General features: G+C 39.1%; 1 protein-coding gene across 6 annotated transcripts in view; it reads right to left on the bottom strand.

Annotated features, from left to right (window-relative positions):
• ADCYAP1R1 (ADCYAP receptor type I) overlaps nucleotides 1-22,607 on the bottom strand; it is a 138,053-nt gene that overhangs the window by 4,767 nt on the left and 110,679 nt on the right. For 2 of the 6 annotated variants that reach the window (XM_088054310.1, XM_088054313.1), the window contains exons 13-16: nucleotides 19,540-19,609; nucleotides 17,582-17,673; nucleotides 6,899-6,952; nucleotides 4,004-4,087 (exon numbers count right to left, since the gene is read on the bottom strand). In XM_088054310.1, the coding sequence (XP_087910436.1) occupies nucleotides 4,004-4,087; nucleotides 6,899-6,952; nucleotides 17,582-17,673; nucleotides 19,540-19,609 (300 nt within the window). The remainder of the gene's footprint in view (nucleotides 1-4,003; nucleotides 4,088-6,898; nucleotides 6,953-17,581; nucleotides 17,674-19,539; nucleotides 19,610-22,607) is intronic. The other 4 variants (XM_088054318.1, XM_088054322.1, XM_088054324.1 and 1 more) reach the window with 2 other exon arrangements.

Below are 22,607 nucleotides of genomic sequence, written 5' to 3'. Positions count from 1 at the left end.
AGTGCAGCGCTGGTACCTCTCAGTCAGACTTTGGGCCCCAATGGGGATAAATTCATCCCAACTCTTACACCAGAACCATAAATTTGATGGACACCAAACCTCAGGTCTTGGTGGAAGACCCCACAAACTAGAGAACACTGTTCTTGTGGGTAATAAAATCAGACATTGGCCAAAACCTTTTGAAAAGAGAGGAACAACCTCAGAACAGGGTGATGAAAAACATTCAGAGTGCCCAGCTTTGATGATCTCTAAAAAAATTAATCTGTACAGGAGTGAGCCAGCGTAAAAGAGCTTTTGGAGTGCTTTCCAGTCCATTTTCTCTATGGACATGCAATCAGGATAATAAAAAGGAACAAAAACATTGAGGAAGAGGTATAGAATAATGTTATCTCTGTAAAAAAGGGATGTAAAGAATATTAGTGTCTTGAACCACTCATGGAATTAAAAGAAAAATCAAATTAAAGGTAATAAACTGGACAAAGATGTATAATCTCCCCATATCTTCTATCATTTATATTCAGACCTGATGACAACAACAACAAAAGGATAAATGTTGTTTTGATCTAAAAGTCAGAATAGAATTGTCTATTAATATGTTCTGTCTCACTGCACTCTTGGGAGATTAACTTAGGGGCAGATACAGGGGGAATCTTTTTTTATTGTCAGTTTTCTGGCATTAATCATACCTGATTAATCACACAATTAGTTCATAGGATTTGGAAATATAATGCCATCATCAACTTATTTGAGGTGTTATCTTCAATAATGTCATAAAAATGAGGAAGAAAATCTATTAAATCACATATTCTGAAGTTTATAGATTATTAAGATCAATAAAGAGGCAAAGAAGATTTTAATCATAAGAAAAAACTTATGAGAGAGACATTAATGCTTGTATGGATGATGAGAAATTCCTTTTTTTGAAGAACATTGGGAAGAGAGAAGACTTAAAGCAGGCCCTGTGAGATGGGTAAATTTATGTGCAACAGAGAATGAAAATCTTAAAGGATACAGTGAATTTCTCAGGTGTGTAACAGCCTAAGACATTAATCCTCTTTTCTTCCCTCACTCTTTCAGACAGGAAAGAAACTTCTGAGGGTGGGTCTAGAAGTTCTGAGGACAATAATTGTTCAAGTGGCTGTTTGGATGATAATGTTCTCCAAAAATGTCTAGCAAAAGCCTTGTTCACACTCCCACAGAGAGAGGAAAGTCTTAAGGGTACTTTTTTTAAAAAAAACAATTAGAATATCAGTTTTGTTGAGGCTGACATTCTGTTTTCCAGCTGTTATTTTCCTTAAAATCACTTAAAGCATAAGACCACCAGTGCCATGTGGACTTTTCATGAAGTGCTAGTACAAACAAATAACGGTGTCCTCTGTTCTCCCTCACTCCTCTACTGAATGATGAAATTAGAAATTCATGGTAAAAGGAACACAAAGTAGAAAGATTGCCTAATTTGACCAGTATTTGAAGGAATCATGCTTTTATTTTTCCATTGCACATCCACATTTATTAAGGAGATTGCTGAAGGTTCAACCTCTCAACCTTTTTGAGAGAAAAAATCAAAAAAGAAGCAAAAATCTCCAAACCATAGATTTTGAAGGAAGATTAAATTGTTTTGCCATTTAGTCCTGCCTCTCTAAAGTTTAAAAGCTGTCCTAAATGAATACTTTGATCAAATATTAACTTCTTCAATGAAAACATCAAGGTCTGTAGTCCTGAAAAGCAACATTCACCTCACCGAGGTTTGGACATACCTGGAGTAGATATTGATAATGGAATTATTTTTAAAAATGTCTCTGAAGTCAATGAAGAGAAAAATACACTTTTAAAACATGATTCTTGTGTGCTACAGATGTCTTTTTAACAAGAGGTGACTCCTGTTGTAAACCCCATGGGTACTGAGTACATCTATTAATGTATTTATTGATTAACTTAATGCTCTGACATATCTGCAATGGTGGCATCTATTTTCAGTTAAATTAAATGCACACCTAAATTCCCTTTATAGTCTATGAAGAGCAAGGATCACTGACACATAAGGACAAATTCTCTGCCCTTAAGGAAATTCTTGTCACGTCCTAAATCTATCCATTGACCTCAAAGGGAACCTGGAGTGAGTTTGTCACACAAATTTCTGCTCTGTAGATTTGTGAGGCTTAGATTAGAGGAACCCAATTTCTCAGGCCAAAGGTACATATCCATCAGCTCCATGACAAATCTGTGCAAAGAAGAATTGTGACAATATTTCAGATTGAAGGAAAAAGAGCAAACCATGAAGGCAAAGGATGTCATTAGTAATGAAATGCTCAACACAGCTCATGTTTAATAAACTGAAAGATCTATTTTATCACAAAATGCTGAACATATTACCATGACTTTCAGGAACCTCAGTAATCTCCCTGACAGATCTTTTCCAGTCTTTCCCAAAAATTTAATTAGGTCTGTAGCATCACTTCCAAAACAGCTGAGGTAACACCTGAACATCTGAATGATTCCAGATTTTCAAGTTTCCCATGCACAAACCACATCTTCACACCAAGGACTTGAAAACTGGGGAAGCTTACCAAGACTCTCATGCTTCAACAGACACAAAAATCATAGGTTTAAACCTCCTGTTTAGGTTGAACTCTTCTTGCCCTTCACTAGGCAGAGGATTTCACCTTAGAGAGTTATCAGTCTCCCATCTTTCAGAAACATTGCATTAAATGTAAAATTTGGTTCTCTGCAAAGGCCCAGCATGATGTCTGTGCTGCATCAGGACGTCCATTAGGCAGTGAACTTTTTTATTTCAAATTATCTCCTTCTAATCCTAACTCCTAGTTTTACCTAACTGTCCTTAGTCTTCAGCTGATCTCTGTGTAGAAGATGGAGCTGCTCCTTTTTCTCTTCTCTATTTCTATCTGATTTTGCATAGTTCCAGTCTGTTAACTGAATATTTTTCAGCATCTTCATTGTTCTATATCTTAAATGCCTTAAAGATATATGAAGTCACACAGAAAATTCACTTTAATTTTTTTTTCCTCTAAGTAAAAACCAGAACCATATAGCAGTTAAGTTACAAATCAATCTTTTTTCCTTCATGGTGTCTAAGGTAACTACTGAATATTCTTTAGCAAAATCCTGGAGTTTTGGGTCTGTTTGTCAGGACGCCTCAGAGAATGCTGATTCACACTTATAAAACTGCTGTAAAATTCAGGAGACAGATCATCAGAAAACATATAATAGATGTTTGAAATTTCACCTCATCTAAACAAAATGAGAGGATGACTTTGGAGCTCTTTTCCAACCTTAATGATTCCATTTCAATCTGTGAAAACCTGTTAGTTTCTTGTGCAAAGGGTCAGGTGGACTATGGGATAGTGATTAATTCACACAACTCTTGGCTGAATGGCTTTTATTCACTCTTCTGGATGCCTCACTCTATATTTGACAATGTTGGACTGAAGTTGATGATCCTGGAGGTCTTTTCCAACTCAGTGATTCTATGATTCTGTAACTTCTGATGAACACAATTCATTTTGATATTAGGTCAGCTTTAGCTTTTCCTCACCCCTGGGTGTTCATTAAGTTAACTTCACTCAGTTCAATGGACAAAGGATGTTTTATACCCGCTGAGGGTCTGATTAACTCAATCTCACCCAGTCTTTCTAGGAAACTTTCAGGTGAAACATTTTCTCTCAGCATGAAGGTGCTCACCTCTTTGCTGTACAATAAAGAGCAGCTATTAATTCTGTACAGACACTACCCAAAACCATAAATAGCATCAGCCATAATTAAAAAAAAAAGAAAAAAGTTAAAACAACCTTCAAATCCTCGGTCGTGGCGCATCAGCAAAAGCACAGAACAAGAACAAAAAAAAAAATTCTACATGCAACAAGAACTAAATGAATGCTTTGCTCTCTGGTAACATCTGGTCACTTCCCCTCTGCTCTCATCCATTCATTTAATTGCAACATGCGTCATACACACACAGTAATGTCACAGGAGTGCGTACACTTACAGGGTAATGGTTGATAGTTCTGACATCTTGCAAGAGTGCTGGTTAGCCCTCTTAGGCTTACAGTAGCATTTCTGAACGCAGCTGCTAAATATGACAAGATTAGCATTTTTTTCAGCATATCGTGAACAGGCCAAGGTAGGTCACTTTCAACACATTTCATGAGACAACGTCACAAAGATGGAAAGCGGACAAGACAGAATGGAGTCACAGCACGAACCAGCTGCTTGACTGAAGCAGAAATTAAAAAATTAAATAAAAATTAAACTGCACTGGCTGTTGCTGGCCGTTGTGATGTGCTGATTCACGGACAAACCAAAACTCAAACACCCTGAAGGCAGGCGGGCAGCGCTAAGGCATCCAAAATACACACGACCTGTGCGGTCTGGTTTTGTACAGAGGGTCACAGAACAATATATTAAATGAAAGCTGACTGCATGCTCATGGAGAACAATCAGAGAGTAACATAAACTCATAGGACGGGGATCAATCTAAGGTGAATTGGATCAGGTGTTCTTCATTTTCACTGTAGAGTCTATTCCTTCTTTTTAACACAGAATTTCTAGGACACCTAAGCACTTTTTCCAGCCTCCTTGGTGATGGGGAGGGAGCTCAGTATGGAATCTGCATGTCTGGCTGGTAATTTTGGAGGTACCACTTGTTTTTCGTCACACACACTCAGACAGTGTGCTCGTCAAAGCAGCAGGCTCATCCACCGTGGAGCAGGACCTTCACCCCTGCATGATGGATTCTAGGAACAGCTGCTACAGAGAACAAAACAGTTCCTCTCCAACCAGCCAGGAAAGGCTAATTTAAATCAATCACAAGAAGGGTAATCTGAAACATGGAAAGGCATTTGGAGGGATTCTGTAAGAGATTTTATGTCTGGGCTGGAAAACGTGAAAATTGAAAATAGTGATTTCTTGTCCACGTTCAAGGGGAGAATTTTTGTTTTGTTTTCAACACATCATTGTTTAGGTGGGATTAACCTCAGGAGAGGTTGGATCTTTACAGTACAGATGTCTAAGGAAAATGGGCATCCTTAGGACCCCGAGAATCATCAGAATAAACAGTTGAGAGAGAAATACACATTTATTGGCCAGGTACATCTGACCTGTTTTAGATGTTCACTCTAGGCTGGGATGAACACCAAACACCACTGAGTGTCCTGACTAAATCTCCATTAATTTAAAGGATAATATGTTGATTTTTAAGGCAATTGCCTTCAAGGCAAACACTTAAGTTTGTCCAAACAAACCCAACTCTGTTTCTGTTACACAATCTAAGATCTCTATTCACAACTCGTGGAATTTATAATCTGAAGAGTAAACCAGGATGAATTGAAAACATACTAAATTTCTCCCTACTTTTAACTCCTTTAAGTCAATCCCCATTACTGGAGTTAGGTTTTGCTTCCTTTTGGATAATTAAAGCCTGATAACTGTGTTGTTATTAAATATTACAGTAGAAGAGCAGGAAAGAATGCAGTCTTGTGTCATGCACACATCCAGCAAACAGATATAGTAACCGTGTTCCGACTCATAAAATTAATTTCATTTCTTGGATGTTGCTGGGGAAGCAAACATGAAAATGACTGCTCCTTTTACACTATAATTTCTGTGTTAGGTTTTTGCACCACCTGCTTTTCACAGAGCAGAGTTGGGCATTAATTGTCTGCTTAGATTGATCAAAAATGAGCAAGGATGTTTTAGGGATCGTTCCATTTTATTGTGGCTGAGGCTTTCAGAAGTGACTATGGATTTTGAGTGCCACTCATTTTCTTGATCACTTGATGTGAAACACATTTCTCAGACCAACTTTTAACACAAGAGGGCTGCTCAGCCTGTGTTGAAAAGAGGCACTTATGAGGCATGTTAAGGTGCAGACCCTGAAAAGGAAACATCTAAAAATCAATAATCACTTTGGAAAGTCTTAGCCGTGGGCTGTTGTAGAGGTTTGTGGTCTTCAATGATATACTTAATGTTGCCATGGCAATCTAGAAATAAATTCCCATCCATGTTTCCTTTATTGCTTATGCCCTGTTTTACTTGACAGGGATTGTTTTTTTAATAGGTTACCCTGGTGAATAGACCTAACGTGACAGCACTTGGTAATTACTAGAATTATTGTAAAAAACAGACTTGATATTGAAAATATTATCTAAGGATAATATATAGTAAGGATAATATCTAAGGATTAGCTGCTGCTGCCCACGCAGTGAGGAAACATTTACACACAGGTTTGTGATGGAAAACATTGTTAGCACTTCTTAGGAAATTCTTAATATTTTAGTGCCTTTAGCACTTATTTTCTGCTATTTCTAATTTTGGTAGAGTCATCTCTCTGATGTTAGGTGGTGTAAAGTGTCCCAGATCTTCAGATTATGGAATTTATACATGATTTCTTTCCTTTCTTCCTCCCATTTTATTTTTCAGACTTTATTTATTATCAAAAATAGAGACATTGGTGGAAGGAAAGGGAGAAAGAGAGAAGAGACAGAGGAGGTAGGAACCAGAGGAAAAAAAAAATATGAGAGTAAAAAAATAGACAAATATAAGAAAATGAATTAAAATGAGAGCATGGCTATGAAAACACTACACGAATCAGGGCAGGATCCTCAGACCTCTGTAGGCACACAGAGAACGGAATCGGTCACATCTAACTCTACGTGCCAAAGACAGATTCCAAACTGAACTATCACCTTGAACTCACTCAGTCAGGGAAAGAACAGGGACTTCCAGGCTGAGCTGGCCTGTGTGACAGAGACATCTAAGCCATGGGGGATGCTCTGTCTGACGGAGGTGCCCTGCTCTCCCCGAGCCACCATAGACGACGACCGGACTGCTCAGATCGAGCACGAGACTTTAGACAGCTAAAGGCAAACAAGCTGAGTCTCACCGCAAGTGTCCTGGGCAGGGACTGCAGCTGCATCTGGGAGGAAGAGGGAGGGTGCTAGGGTGGAAGGGGAAAGAAAAAGTTAAACACTCCCGGGATGGAACGAGCGATGGATGATGTGGCTGAAGGCCACCGCATCAGACCGAACACCTGGACGTCCCAATGCAAATGAGAGAGAACACAAATCTGAGGCAAAAGGAGCTGTAATTCAGTTCTAGATGGCACCTAGGTGACACCTCAGAGGTGCTTAAGAGGAGTGAAATAAGCATGCTGGTCCGGGGAAGGACGTTATGCTGCATTATCCAGGTATATTCGTAATGAAAACGGTCAGAGTTCTGAATTTAGGTCGCTACCAACACACAGGGAATGATGAGGTTTGTCTCTGAATGTGCTGAAGGGAATCCTTTGGGAAACGCAGTAAAGGTAGAACTTGATTCATGCAAATTAAAACTGTGCCTCATGAAGAATCTTTGTGCACCCTGCTCGAGTAATTCTGAGAAACCTCACCATGAGTAGGACTGGCAGCTGTGCAGCAGCAGGAGAAGGAATGCAGAACAAAATAAATTAAATAAAGCATTGAAAACACAGTAGAAAGTTAACCAAAGTGGAAGTAGAGACATTGTATGGGAGAGAGAGGAGAAAATTGAAAAGTGGAAAAGTGGATCTGTATAATATATTATTTATATCACACACTCGCTTCCTCTCAGCTGACGCTTCCCTAGGCTGGGAGGCATCTTTTCCTTGCTGCTGAGAATTCCCTTAAGCTGCACGTGTTTCCCTTCAAAACACCAACTACATTTACAAACCCCATGCCCTCACAGATCAGATGGAAAAGTTTGGAAAACAGAACTTGTTCTGTGAGCAGCAAACAGATTCTACAATTCCATCCCACTGCAGCGGCTGCAGCTCTGACCCGCTGTGTGCAGGCAGAGTCCTTCATCCCTCTCATCAGACACAGAGGAAGCACAAGTGCTTCTCAGAAAAGTGGTCTTTTAGTTCTATCTCCCCTAATTTTTGAGGTTAACAAAATAGCTGTGTGCCTTTTTCCTTGCCACCCATGCCAGCTTGGAAGTCACTGGTGAGAAGCAGGCCATAAAGTGAGATTTACCTGACCTATTTTAAACTTGTTGTTTAAAGTGAAATAAGCTGTAATAAAGGATTTTATTCTCTGGACTGGATAGGTCTGTGCTGATTGTGGAAGGAGACCAGCAGGTTTTTTTTATTAAACCAGGTTGATCCCCTCCTGTCTTGCTAAAAATACAACAAATATTGTGCTCTACATGGAAAAAAAAAGCAACAATAATAAAACCACAAACCAAACCAAACCAAACCAACAAAAAAAAAAAACATAAAAAATAAAAGGAAACTGTGTCTCTAGCCTTTAATGGCAAATGAATCCCAATTTCTTAGGCTTGCTGCCTAGAGTTCTACCTTTCCTTGCTAATGCCACCAAAATAAGAAGCTGAAGCTGAATGAGTGCTTGCAGATTAATGCTGTGGTTAAAAATAAATGTTTAACAAACATGAACTTGGACTGGAACTTTTTGTCCAGTAAATCTGACCCTTGAGTAGATCTGAGGCTTGAAAGTGAAACAGAATGGCCAAAGAGAGCAAAAAATCCTGTCTGCAGTGCTCATTCTTGGCTTTTCTAACTTCTATAGAGTGGACATAAAAAGGAGATCACAGTTGCTATACTTGGAGTTAAATAATGAAGAGATCAAGCCTAATGTTTGCCTGTACTCTAGAGAATAAATCTGGAAGCAGAGGGCACAATTCTTCCAATAAAAACAGCCTTTAAATGAACTGTAGCTCCAAGGTTCTGTGTCCAGATTCTTCCCCTGCATTAATTCTGGAGCTCCTGTTTTACCAGGCTGGGTTTTTCTCTCTGACTCCAGAGCACAGATCAAAGTCATGCCCTGTGGAATAATTCTGATGGAGCTGCACCAACACAACTGAGGTGCAGCAGGCAATACAATGTTCAATGAGAAAAATGTACCAAGCCAAATGAGGTTCTTAAATAAACGAAGATTTTGAATACTTTACTATTTCAAATGAAAAATGTACATATCCAAAACCAGGCATAAATATCTGAGAATTGGATTTAGCTCAGTCCCCTCAAAAGAAAGCAAATGAGCAAATCCCACAGAGTGTTTATTGTTCCAGTCTGGCACAAGAAGTGGATTTTCAAGCATAACAGACAGGTTTTGGTTCCTGTCAGCTGGCAGAGCTCAGCATCAGTATAACTACACTGGGTTTATATAATTTGCAGCTCTAAAGCTTCAGTTACACTGCTTTGACTCACCTGCCTTACATGTTATACCATATCCCTGCAGATTCACAACCCATCTCTACAACTCTCCTTAATGAGAAAAGAGAGCACTGCCTTTGTTAAAAAAGCCTGGGCTTGCAGACATTTCATCAGCTGAACAACTCCAGTGTTTTCATTGGAAATATAAAGAGGAATTACAGTTTGGATAATCCCTCAGTAATGGTACAGGTGGGACTAAGACTGTGGTATGAACCTTACAAATGGCTTTGGATTGGTCCTATCTTGAGGTAGTTTCCATTTGTTTAAACAACCTTCATTGAGACTTAATTCTGTATTAAGCCACTTTATCCTGGTGGGCTTTGAGGAAGTTCTTTAAGTCTCCAAGGCAGGCAGAGATTGTTCTTAGAAAACTGATTTCCTGCTTTGCACCACACAGTTCCTTTGACACAGCGTTAGTCACAAGATCCTCACAAGAAATTCATCTTTCCAGATCAAAAAACCTTCTGCATTGGGACAGCACCATTTTCCTTGTCCCTTTCCTACCTCAGGCTGTGTACTTGGAGTACGTCCTAAAAATTCTCCAGATGTAAAACCAACCCCACTGGATGTGAAACAATCCAGCTGCTGAAGTGAGACACAATAAATCAATGGCAAGGAGGAGCAGAGACACTGAGGAGAAAGTAAATTCCTGCTGTCCTCAAATGATAGAGGCAAAAGTTTGAATGGTGGGAAAAACTAAGTGGAAAACAATGGATTCTGGAGGGCATTGAGCCTTGGTATAAATTAAAAGCACATTCAGGTTCAGAGATGTCAGAATTATTCCCCATTTTCTGCAGTCTCACATCAATTGCTGCATGACCAGTTGCTTCAGCTTCACCTCCATCTTTACATTAAGTAAATGATTCAAAGAATCAGCGGTGCAAACTGATTTGGGGACAAGGCAAAATTCAGATCTATCCCTTTCAGTCTAACAGTGCACTCAAGCCAGTAAACTTAGACATGAGCAATGCATGAGGAAAAGGACAAAAGCCAGAATGGCCTCATTTGGATATTCTCAAGTTAACGCTCAGTTTGAAACTTCTGAAAATTCTCCTGATTCTCCAAACCCATTACCTTTCCCAGGATCTAAGCAAGCTGCTCTGATAAAAGATACTGCACCCAAATCTGTGGCTAACTCAAAAGGACGAGTAGCCTTGGGCACTGGACGTTCCCTATCCTGCTGATCTCCATGACAACTGAAGCATATCAATACTCATCAAAATTAGGTTATTCACTCTGACCAAGTGCAGTGACTTCAGAAGCACATTTGAGATCCATTCTGCATTTTCTTTCTGAAAGCTACCTTATTTTTTGCTAATCAGGAAGCTCCAGTGCGTGGCAAAATTTACAAGGTTACAGCAAATTTAGTGAAGTACAGCCACTCTGCCTTCACAATATGAAGCTTTTTATGGTGCACATTGCTCAAGTATTTGTGGCCTTTTAAGCAGCAAGGCTGGAACAATTTTAAATATCTAAAGTGTTTTAGACAGCACATGCGTGGGCAAACCCTGTATTTACACAGGCACCCTGCAGATGCAAGCATTTATGTATAAATCCTTCTGGCTTGAGTCTCTGGGTGTTCTGAGTTCTGTTCCATAGCAGTTATGGCAATCAAGCCATGATGGCTTTGTTACTCTCTTTGAAAGGTGTTTAGATCTGAAATTTCCAGATTCACACTGCTACCTTTTCAATGGGAACAAAATAAACTCTGTTTAGCCTCTCCTTGGAGCCTCAAACTCTGTGGAAACAGGGCTGTTAGGGATAATCCAACCCTTGATACAACTGTTGAGAGTGCAGAAAGTTTTACTGTGTTTTCTTAAATAGATATATATATATACACATATGAAAATCATTTCTATAAAGGGAATTGCAGTGTTGGATAAAAGCTCATTTATTTTCTCCCTCCTTGACCTTTTAAGAGAAGAAGAATCTTCTAGTGGCTTCTCTTGTCATGCAAAATTGCTCTTTTTCAGTTCCTGGTTTGCTCTTGTGACAGATGGGGGAAAAAGTCTGTGCATTGCTCTTTTAGGATGCAACTTGTGGACAAAGGACTTTGTTCTCTAAGACTGCCACAGATCATGGCACTAAGGAGAAATTTTAAGTCATCATTTGAGGATTCTTATACGTGAAACCTAGGCAGATTTCAAAATCTCGTGATTCGTCAACAACAAAAATCACCATTTTATCTTTTTCTCTGTCTGTATATCCCTGTAAACCCTAAATTTTCCCATAAAAATGCCTTACAGCCACAGAAATAGTGTTTAGAGACAAAGTCAGCCAATTTTTCGATACTACTGCAAAAGGAAAAAGGACAGGAGTCAGCCTCTACCACACAGACACCTCTTGTGCAGGCCAAGGCTTTGCACCCTAAAATCTGCCTTCTAAAGATTTCCAAACAATAGGAGTAGAAACCTTTTTAATGATGTATCCATCACAGGTGAGGTTATAACAAGAAATAAGATTTGTGATCCATGATTTCAAAATCAGATCCTGCCAAAGCTCTGGTCAGTGCTTGTATATCACTGGACATGGAATGGAATTTCCTTCATAAATATTGGTTTGCTCTTCTGGAATATTCCCCTGGCAGGTGGGCCAAGAGATAACAAAAGCCCTCTCAAGGTAGAAATGGTTTTAGGTCTAATCTCATAATTTATGTAAGAATTTGAAGAATGCACTGGATGAAAGGACAGTTTTTAGCTTGGGAAAGTAGATTTGACAACCAAAAATTCATCTTCCTGTCCTTGCCACAGGCACCTGGGGGATTTAGGTACATTTTAGCCTCAATTGTTCAATAGCAGTAACAGCTCCCAGGAACATTATAAACACACTAAATGCTCTGTGCTGTTTGAATTGAGAGCAATTGAAACCACAGATAGGTAATCAAAGCAAAATAGGGCTTTTGATTGTTTTATCTGAAAATAAATAAATCCCTGATAATTACACTCCTGCTAATTATGGTACATAGTCTGCATGGTCTGACATTCCTAATGAGTACACTTAGGTTTTTTCCCCAATCCCTACCTGAAAAGATTGGCACAAATGAGCACCCCCATCCTTTCCACCCAAAAATTCCAAAGTAAAAAACAAACAAAAAAAATCAAACCAGCACCCAAAATAATAATTTGCCTTGGGCGATGCACATGAAAAGTATAGTTGTGAACGGGCACATTTTTTCCTAGAACTTTAAATAAATCCATCAAGAATTAGTGTTGATCAAAGCAGCAAGTATCTACTCCCCTGGCATTCCTTAGAAACGAGCACTAGGTCCTTGCTGATCATGCACTGACATCAAATGACCATTATCTGTGTTTTGCAGTGTATTTTCCTGTGGTAGAGAAGGATTAACCCAAGGACACGAGTTCCTTTTGTTGCTGGCTCGTTGGGAGTCCCAGCACCCAGCTGACAGCACCACACTGTCCATCCAACATCTGCCACTTGCTTGTCAGAAAAACGAGCCTTTTGGCACCAAGGTCCTGCCAATAATTATCAACTCTGGCAGCCTGAGCACTTGCAGCAAGACAAAGCGGTAGCAGAATGAATCACTGCGTGTCCAGTGACTTTGGAGGTGAATTTTAGAGGAGTGTTGTTTACCAAAACATCTGGGCTGCAACATTGCTTCTGCTGCCCTAACCCTCTAGGTCGCACCAAGGGTAAAATCATACCTACCTATGATATATGCCATGATTCTCCTTTCTTTCCAGCAAGATGCTGATTGGAGGAATGACGTAGACCTGAATTAGCTAGATATATATGTGGGGTTTATTTTCTTTTCATTGAGCTTTCAACATGTGATACAAAATTTATGAAGAATCTGTCAAAGCAAAAGCAGAAACAAGCTTCCCCCTCCCAAATTATACCAGTCGTGATAAACTGGAAATCATGATGAAATAAAAAGATTTTTTTTTTTTTTCAGTTATATGTGCTTCATCCTTGAAAATGAATGAAGAAACAAAGGTTTGATGGAAAAGTGTGGGTCTTCTTAATCTTATGGCTTATTCCAGCATGCATCTACATCATGCACCTACTAAATATAGTGGTGTTTTATGGTAGTGATGCTGATGATTTTCTCTCTAAAGTGAATATTTCAGCAATGCAACAATGCTTATGAAAATAACAGCGTTGATTTAAGCTTTGTGTAGGCTTTTCTGTAGAAATATGGGTTTCTTTCTGGGGGGTGGTATACTCTCTCTACAACAACTTGACCAAAACCAGGATATCTGAAAACAGATTCTGGCATACCAGGTTACACGCTGTTGGCTGGATTTTTCATGGTCAAAACAGTGAAGTCTTGCCAGATCAGTTCATTATCCATTTCCTAAAATTCCAGGGAAGAAACTGATAGATGATAAATCCATACAAACAATGTGGGCCTGGTGTGCTGCTCTGAGTGCTGAACCAGCCATTGTAGGGTTGTGAATATGTGTTTGCCATCCCCCGGACTGGGAGATCCCACTTAATTCTTGGACTCCTGATGTGGTGCTCCTTGGCTTTCAGCATATGGGGTAACTATCCCTAAATAATCTCCTACTTCTTCAAAATATTTACAAACTGCAGTTGGAGACTGCTAAAAATCAGGGTTTTCTTTTTCTGATTGGAATCATGTTAATATCTGGATGGAAAATACAGGGACCAATTCAGGACATGGTCATTTGTTCTGTAAGATTCAACAGGACATGTCAAAAGGGGAAATGGCTTTAAATGGAAACACAGTAGGGTTAGACTGGATATTAGGAAGAACTTATTTACTGTTAGGGAGGTGGGGCCCTGGCACAGGCTACCCAGGGAAGCTGTGGCTGCCTCTGGGTCCCTGGAAATGTTCAAAGCCAGGTTGGACAGGGCTTGGAGCAACCTGGGACCATGGAAGGTGTCCCTGCCCATGGCAGGGGGTGGCACTGGATAAATTTAAGGCCCCTTCCAACCCAAACCATTTTCTGTCCGTCTGTAATCATGGCACATTACTGCTGTTTGTTTCACCAGCTGGGGTGAGAAACCTGCCTGAACTGCGTTAATAGCTGTCTTAATTACTCTAAGAATACGATCAATAGCTCTTTATGCTTCCCCACCACCTGGGGATCTCAGAACTTCTCCCCCAGATAAAAATCTATTGCATTTGCATTACTGATCTTTCTTCAGTTTGATGCTTAATTTGGCAGAATTATTCAAGAATGACACAAGGTTAACTGAAACCAGACATTTCAATAAAAAAATCTTACATCTTCAGCACTCCTCACACTAAAAAGTAACCAATGGTTATGATGACTATTGTGAGGAAATATGAAAGTTTCTTGGAAAAATAATCCAAAATAATAATAGAGTTAAAATTCTCATTAAAGGGGTGCCTTCTATCTCTTTTTTGAATTCCTACCTCAGCTGCTTAGACATTTTGATGACTCTAGCCCCCCGTATTTTCAGCTGTAGAGAGGAGTTTCTCTCGAAAACACCAGCGAAAGGAAGATGGAGTGATTGCTCTCCCAGAACCTGGTGGGTGTTTGGGGTCTCGGGCTGAGATGGGATCAGCAGCATGCAGAGAGCTCCGAGGGCAACTAAAGGCATGAGGAAAGGATGGGGAGGAATGAGGCTGGTGATGAATGACTGAACATACAAGTGGATAAAATGGAAGTTGATAACCACCAAAGCACTTGGCTATTCCAGGAAAACTGTTAGGAATTAGCAACATGTTTCCAAGTTTTAGTCAGCCTAAAAGCAAAGGCTGTTGCACACAATAATCAGGTTGTTTAGAGAAAATTTTTTTTTTTTTTTTTTTTAATGGGAGTAAAGCCCTGGTAGTGTGTGACAAATGATGAAAATCATTGTTTGATTTATTTAAGGCAAATCTTATATTCTCCAGTGGCTACACTGCATTAATTAAGCCTCAGTTCCCCTGCAGTGCATTCTTCTGCCATGGTCCTGTCATAGCTCCTAGCTAACTTCTCCAGAGGGAGATTTTAATAATGAATGCACAGTGGTAGCAATATATGATTAATCTTTGAATTTAAGCCCATCCCCAGGGCTTTAAAAATCAAATTTAAAAATCAAACAGGCTTAAGTGCTTTGCAGAACCATCTTCACAGTGTCTATGAAGTAGGATGCAGAAGTAGATTTTTCTGACAAAACAGTAATTAAAAAAACCTGAACCTAAACATGTACCAAACACATAAAAAAAAAGAAATCCTGTTCAAAGTCAGTAGCCAAGTTTTTGGGGCCTTTCATTTTCTTTTCTTGATGATGGAAGTACCAGCTGCCTAAAGGGTGATTCCAATGAATGGAGGACTGATATTAGAATAAATCTCAATCCCTGCTGCAGATCCATGTGGAATTACCTTCAGAAACAGGTGGAAAATCCTTCCTCAACCTCATTGCTCCTCACCCACTAAAGGGAAAATGCTTAAAGATGTTCTGGAGTAAAGTTCTGGATGAGAAATTTGGTCTGATGGAATGATGCTGTAAGTGTTTGAAGCAGCAAAATAGAACATGGAAAATGCTTAATATGAGCCACAGTCTAAATGTGAGATATTTCAATATGGTGACAGAACCAGATTATGATCTACAGTCTTCCTTCCTTACAAGCTCTCTTTATACAGGGTATGTGTGCACAAATATTGACTCTGTCTGGTGTTCATCTGCACAGAATTATAAATTTAATTCCTTTTCATCATCCCTGTGTGAACTTTTCTGCTGTCAAATCTGTTTGGATAAACAACACTCCACTCCGTAACACGTACATCAATGCGAGATCGATTTATACACACCCGGTTACAAAAGTTGCAAAAAAATATGAGAAAAAAATAATGGCAGCGAATGGAACAGAAAATATGATGTTTTCTCTTGGTTTTGGTGGCTAAATATACACATAGGAAAAGCACCAGCAAAACCCAGTCACCATATTGATCCAGGATGACAAGGGATGTTCGGAAATCCAGTGAAATCTCGGGAGTCCGTGGCATGCTTTGCTTCATACGTGAGATGTGCAGCAGACACCAAACATGCACTTAAAAATTCAGACTCTGCACATCTCAGGTGTCAATTACCACCTAGGACTCGGGGGAGCTCCATGGGAAGCCTTTCATGCAGGCCCCAGGCAGACCATGAACAGGTTAACCTAGTGATGAACTCACCCTCAGTTTTGTTTCTGAGGTAAACCCACCCCCAGAATCAGTTTGAAGCATTATTTTGGGCTGTGGAAACACAGTTCAGAGCAAGATGAAAGGGGCAGGGCTTTCAGTAAGTGGATGTCTGGCTACAGACATGAAAATTGATGTAGGATTTTTTATTGTTTAATGCAAATCTAAACTAGAGAACAGGGGGGAAAAAAAAAGAAAAATAAGCAGCTGGAGGATATACTTTTCACTGAAAATTGTCATGATGGATGATATCATTATTCCATGATTGTGGTTACTTAGGGTGAAACTAATCACTTGATAATTGTATTTACTACAAAATAAGCATCTCCTACTTTACCCTAACATCTTTTAATTTTATTTAAGGTGTTCGTAGCTCACCTATTTTCATCAGGAATTTAATACTAAATTAAATAGTCCTACCTATGCCTATGAGCGCAAGAAAGCACTCAAGCTCACAAAAAAATCCAAATGTGTGTGGTGTTTAGGCCAACACCAGATGTGCTGCCCCATATCCCAGTTATTGCAGAGGATTATATAATTTTTATGTGGAGAATGACTACATGCAGTCAAAATGCTAATGATAACCACCTCAACTGGCCAACCTCTGCACTATTATGAAGTGGAAACTAATAAAAAGAGTTCCAGATTAAAAATACATATAAATCACTACAAAGCTACAAGCATCTAGAGGGAAATTTTAGGATTTGCGTGCATTTTTAAACAATTTTAAGGGGGTGTGTGTGAAATGTTTGGCTTTAGTGCAATGCAATTCAGTTTACAAGAAACATGGACCTAAGCATGTCTTGGGGATCTTCCTGCACTATAATTCAGCCAACAGTTAATTGAAACTTTTCACCCAATCTCATTGATTTCAGTGAACTTTGAACCATGCCCTGGAATTTATGAAGCACAGCAAACCATCCCATGAGTAAAAGAACAGTATTTATACCTGGTCAATAGGTTAATTTTGAGATAATTGACGTGGAAAAACATTAGATTTTGTTTGGGTTTTGTTTTTAATCTTGTATTTCTTCTTATTTTATAGGCCTTTTAAAGAAAGCTGAAAGCTGGCATTACAATACACTTTCATGGCTGATGGACTGAAAAATTAAAGTAAAAATCAAATTTTTAATTTAATAGACTTTGCAATTCTTTTCAAAAATCAGCCTAATTCAGCTGAGGTTTCTTGTTTATTCTGTGGGTTTTTCCTATGTGTATATCAGTAATTTAAACTGATTACTGCTTTATTTGTACTTACAAGTAAATGCTGGATTCATTGCCCCCGATATCAGGTGACTGGAGTTTCTGCACAAGTATCACAATTATGCCAATAAAAAGCACAAAATTTATCTGGGGGAAAGAAAAAAAAATGGAAAAATTTGTGACAATTGCATAGTTTTAAAAAGTATGAAAATGAGACATTCCCACTGACTTTCTGGTTTCATCCCCTTTTTCTTCTCCAAACCAATCTAAAAGTTCTATAGGGTCAGGATTAATGGGGAAAGTTCACAAGGGTCTTATGTGCCTAGATGCAGCTAAAATGAGACAAAATTTCTGCAGTTTCAAGACAAGAGAAGAGAAACACAAATGGAAAAGTTTCAACATTTTTCATTATCAACCTGTGCAGAGTAAACAGAAAGATCCCTGCACAAAAAATACATAAAATAAAGACCTTGAGGGTAAAATAATTTTTCACTCCCATTCTCTGACCAATGGATGTCTCAATTTAACAGTTTCCATCGGTTTTAAACCTTGGAGAATGATAAAATTAGTTTATTTCAGTGCTTTGACTTGAGATTTGGCCAACAAGTCCATTGTTTCTTAAAGCCAGGAGAGTGGAAATTTAAGTTGGTCCATTACAAAACCTTATACTCCTTTAGGAAGAGCAGAAACTGAACATGAGGATTTTTCCAGCAGTTTCTGTCTGATCTGAGAACTACAAAGGGATGGAGAAGCCCAATAGTCCCTTGCTTTATGCTTGTTCCTTTAATGCCTTTGAAAGAAACCAGGTTTAACTGATCCCCCGAGCAGAACATGATCCTTCATAGAATGTGCCTGTAAAGCATGAGGAAAATTCACAGAAATTCACACATGGACAAAAACCTTGGATCATTGAACCCCCTCTGTTTTGGTGCTGAAATTGTCTGAATTTCCTTTCATTTAACTAAGAATTCCTGAGCTTTACAGAGCTGTCCAAAGATTTCAAAGGAGAAGCACCAAACCTGATAAACCCCTGCTTTATTGGTTACCTGTGAGCTGGAAGTCTGAATTCCTACAAAAGTCACTCTAAACCTCCTTAATTCTCTCCATGGAGAGTGGAGAACAACTTAGGGTGCCCAGAATGAGACACTTGCGTGTGGCAAGCCCAAAAGATTTTCAGTTGCCACTGACCATGTTGTCCAGGGCTTCAATTTGTTTTCCTAAATGCAGGAGCCCAACAGCATTTTAAAACCCTCATATTATTTGGAGCACCAGAATATCTCCTTCTCTTCAGCTATTCAAAATCCATCTGTATATAATCCTGAATTATATGTTCTAGGGGATCCTACTGAAACAGGGAGGTTGGACTAAATGACTTCCAGTGATCTTTTCCAATTTTAGCCATCCTGTGAAACCCAAACAGGGCACTTTAGAAGCTCTCAGTCCTCCATGTGCAGGCATCTGACAAAATTTGAGCTAAATCCAAGAGTTCCACCAGTTAGAGCTCAGACACCTTGCTGACAATTTAGCATCCAGCACTATGACCAAGTGCTATTTTAAATCTGGGATAAATTAATGTAGCTGTGAAGTTAAACAGGGTGCATTTCCCTGATCCCTGACATTTACTGTTGTTTTAGATGCCCTGGATTGCCCCACTTGGCCTTCAGCTGCCACCCCAGTTGGCCCAGATTTTCCATACATCCCATGACACCTCTGCCAGCCCCAGACAAATGTTCCACGTGGTCTGGAGTTTTAATTCTGGTGCTTGTGTCTGTGTTTTAAGCATCTGAATAACTCTTTTGCTTGCAGGCAGTGCTCCATTGTTTAATTTGTATTAATCCCTCTTAATAATGAAATTCCTTGGCTTTGTGGGTGGCAAACGATGGAAATTTAGAGAATTTTTCCACCAGTCCAAAAACAGGGATGCAGCACAGCTTGTAAAGTATTAGAAGATGTTTAAATTGGTTTTTTGCCCTCAGGAGAGAGAAGGAAGTGTCTTCTCCAGGTGCTACTCACCATTATTGACCCAACCACGGGGCCCTTGATCACCCACCACAAGGCAGTGTTGTCATTCATGTCCCAGCAGCTGCAGTTGGTAAGGAAAGAGTGGGATGGGGAAAGAGAAGGGGGAAAAAAACAAGACATAACAATGAAATTGATGAACTTTCAACTGTTTTTAAGGGGGCAGAATGTGGGAGACTGGTTTCAAACCTAAATTATTTAGAGTTCAAAGTGATACTTCTTTAGTTTGGCTTATTGCATCTTTCTTTTACAGTTTTTCCACAATCATTTGGAAGTAAAATAAGTATTTTTGTGGCTGTTTCAATGGTACTTCCTATTAAACAGGTTAGATATTTTGGAAAAGCCCTTCAAGTGTGTTTCTGTCTCTATAATAAAATTGTAAAGTTGACCCTTAAAAAAAAAAAAAAAAAGAAAAAAAAGAAAAAAGAGAGGTACTTCAAAGGATGGGGTTTTCTGAACATTATTCCAAAGTTTCATGTCTCACTTATTTTTCCAGGGTTAACAGATATGAATGTGGGTTTCTGACCCTGACACAAGGAATTTTACACATTTTCAGCACACCAGGATCCTGGATGTATTCACATATAGGAATAATTTTCCAGTCATTAGCTTGCAAGTCCTATTCAGGATTCATTTGAGAAGGACCAAATACTGGGCAACAGTTAGAGTCAGCTCCTTTGTTAAGCTGTTGCTAGTGAGTAATCATAAATAAAATGACATTTCTACCCCAGAGTTTAAAATCTTCCTCTGAAATCACCAAAGGATTATGCAGAAGTTTATTTCACACAGGTGCACTTGGACATTCAAATATATGACTTATATTCATAGAGGGTTTTAATGTTAACATACATTTTTTGAGCTATAAAACCAATAATAATGAAAAGAATCTTATTTTCCAGTCCCTGTTACACTATTATAATGACTACTATTTATTACTGAGAAATGTCTTCATGACTATTTTAAGTCATAGAGAATCTTCCAGATAAAATTTTTTCTTTCATTTGTCTCCACTTTCTTTCCCTGATTTTCTCCATAGGAAGTATAAAATCACAGAAATCTGTCTACTTTGTACCTGCAGTTCTGAGAAGGAATTTTTGCTTCCCACTGGGAAAAGAGCCAAAGTCCCAGCAGAGGCTGTCATGGTGCATTTGTCAAATGCCAAAAAAAAACAATTGGGAAGAACATCAAGCAATAAAACACTGCTGGTCTCGTGAGAGTTAATGCAACTTGGGTGTCACTTAAATGGTTGTGTGGTAGCATCTGGGGGAAAAGTGAAAATCTTTAAACAAAACTATATATATGTGTAAAAGTGAGGAGGAAGGGCCAAAATCCCATCATCAAAGTGTGTCTGAGAGAAATCCCAAATGGCTAAGTGATGCCTGGTTTAGAAATGTCAGTTAATTTAGGTTTTCATTTGAGCAATATTCCTTATTTTCAGCTGAACAACATTTATTCATTTCAGATGAACGATAATTTACTGCATTCCCATAAAACCAAGAATAAAGATGTGTGTGGTGCAGCAGGTGAGAATTGAGAAAATTTAGATAGTGGTTTGTCAAATTTACACAAAATTACGTAGTTTTGCATCTGTTTGCACAGCATGGAAACCTGAAATCACCCAAAATCTAAAGGGCTGATGACTGAGATTTTCAAGTGCAAATTAATATTTCTTAGTTTCCTCACTTTGAATGCCCAAATTAAAATATTTGAAAGGGGATAAATGCTCAGAAGGAACCCTTCACCCACAGTCTGGAAATCAGGCTTTTGTCAGTGATCAACAGTGGTATGGACCTAAAATCACCAATTATCTTTTCAATTCTTTGTATACATTTATAAATTAGGTGCTGTCTACTGAAAATTACCCATTATTTGCAGAGCTCAACCTCCTTATGATGGACATTGAATCTGCCGTGAAAGTCTTTAGTGAGTTGACCAATATTGGAAGAATCTGGACAAACTCTCATATTAATTTAGTTGTACAAATAGATATTGATGTATGGCAATTTGTCTGTGTAGGAATCAGGAATCACAGGGACAGGAATCCACCTGTGATTGCAGTTACCTGGATTGTAGAGATCAACAGCCAAGTTAATTATCCCTGAATGTGGCTGGGACAAAGAGAGCCTTGGAGGTTGTTTTGGGTTTGTTTTTCTCACACTGAGCTATTTTAAATGTGTGCTCTACACATGTATCCCCTACAAATTCTTATTCTTAGACCTCTCTGCTTTTTTCTTCCCCTCTTCTTAGACCTTTTATTCTACTTAGACCACTCTGTTTTTACAAGGCATGTCCCCAGTGAGCTCCATTCCAAACTTCCACCTTGCAGGTGTCAACAATGAATTTGATCAAGCTCACACAGGTTTTTTTTCAAGGACTTTCAAGGATGTCCAGTCCCTGTGGCACCTACAGGATTAATGTGGGGGAAGGAACCACCATCTCCTCCTCAGATAAAGTAGTGGGAATGCACAACAGAACGTTTGGAATTTTCTGTACTATGTAAAGAAGCTCCCTAATTTCTGTCAAATGCTCCCCTACAGTGCAGGTCAGACAGGCAGGATGAAAGGAAATTATTCTTTTCCAGGATGGATGAAGGGAAGGGAGCCAGGGGGCTGGGGAAGGGATGTGATTTCCATTTGCAGAGGCCAGAGTCGGATCTTGGGTGCACACCTGGAATAACTCCACTTAAATCAGGAGCAGAGCTCTGGATCAACAGAGAGCTGAATTTATCTCCTCAGTCCTGTCACTTGCAGGGATGGGAGTCAGGAGCTGAAGTTGAGGGAGCTCTGCCAGTTTTATAAGGATCAGGCAGGAGGGGACTCAGGCTCTGAGCCTGTATTTCCAACCCTTGCCACTGTGGCTTTCCAGTTCAGTAATTTCCACAAGGTTTTCAGGCTCACGCTGGCTTCTCCCCCACTCCCAGAACAATGCTTGCTGATTTTTAAAAAGTAACCACTGAGACTCTCAGACAGAACCTGTCTAAATATCTTGCATGCTAAATAGTTTCTCTAAATAAAAGGAATGTTTTTGGCTGGGGTTTTTTTTTTATTTTTAATTTCTTATTT

This window comes from Pseudopodoces humilis, chromosome 1, assembly GCF_049639895.1.
Source record: "Pseudopodoces humilis isolate 2021_Gansu_Grassland_sample_001 chromosome 1, ASM4963989v1, whole genome shotgun sequence".
Classification (NCBI taxonomy): domain Eukaryota; kingdom Metazoa; phylum Chordata; class Aves; order Passeriformes; family Paridae; genus Pseudopodoces; species Pseudopodoces humilis.
The sequence above is the reverse complement of the archived record's forward strand: the minus strand, read 5'-3'. Positions and strand labels throughout refer to the sequence as shown.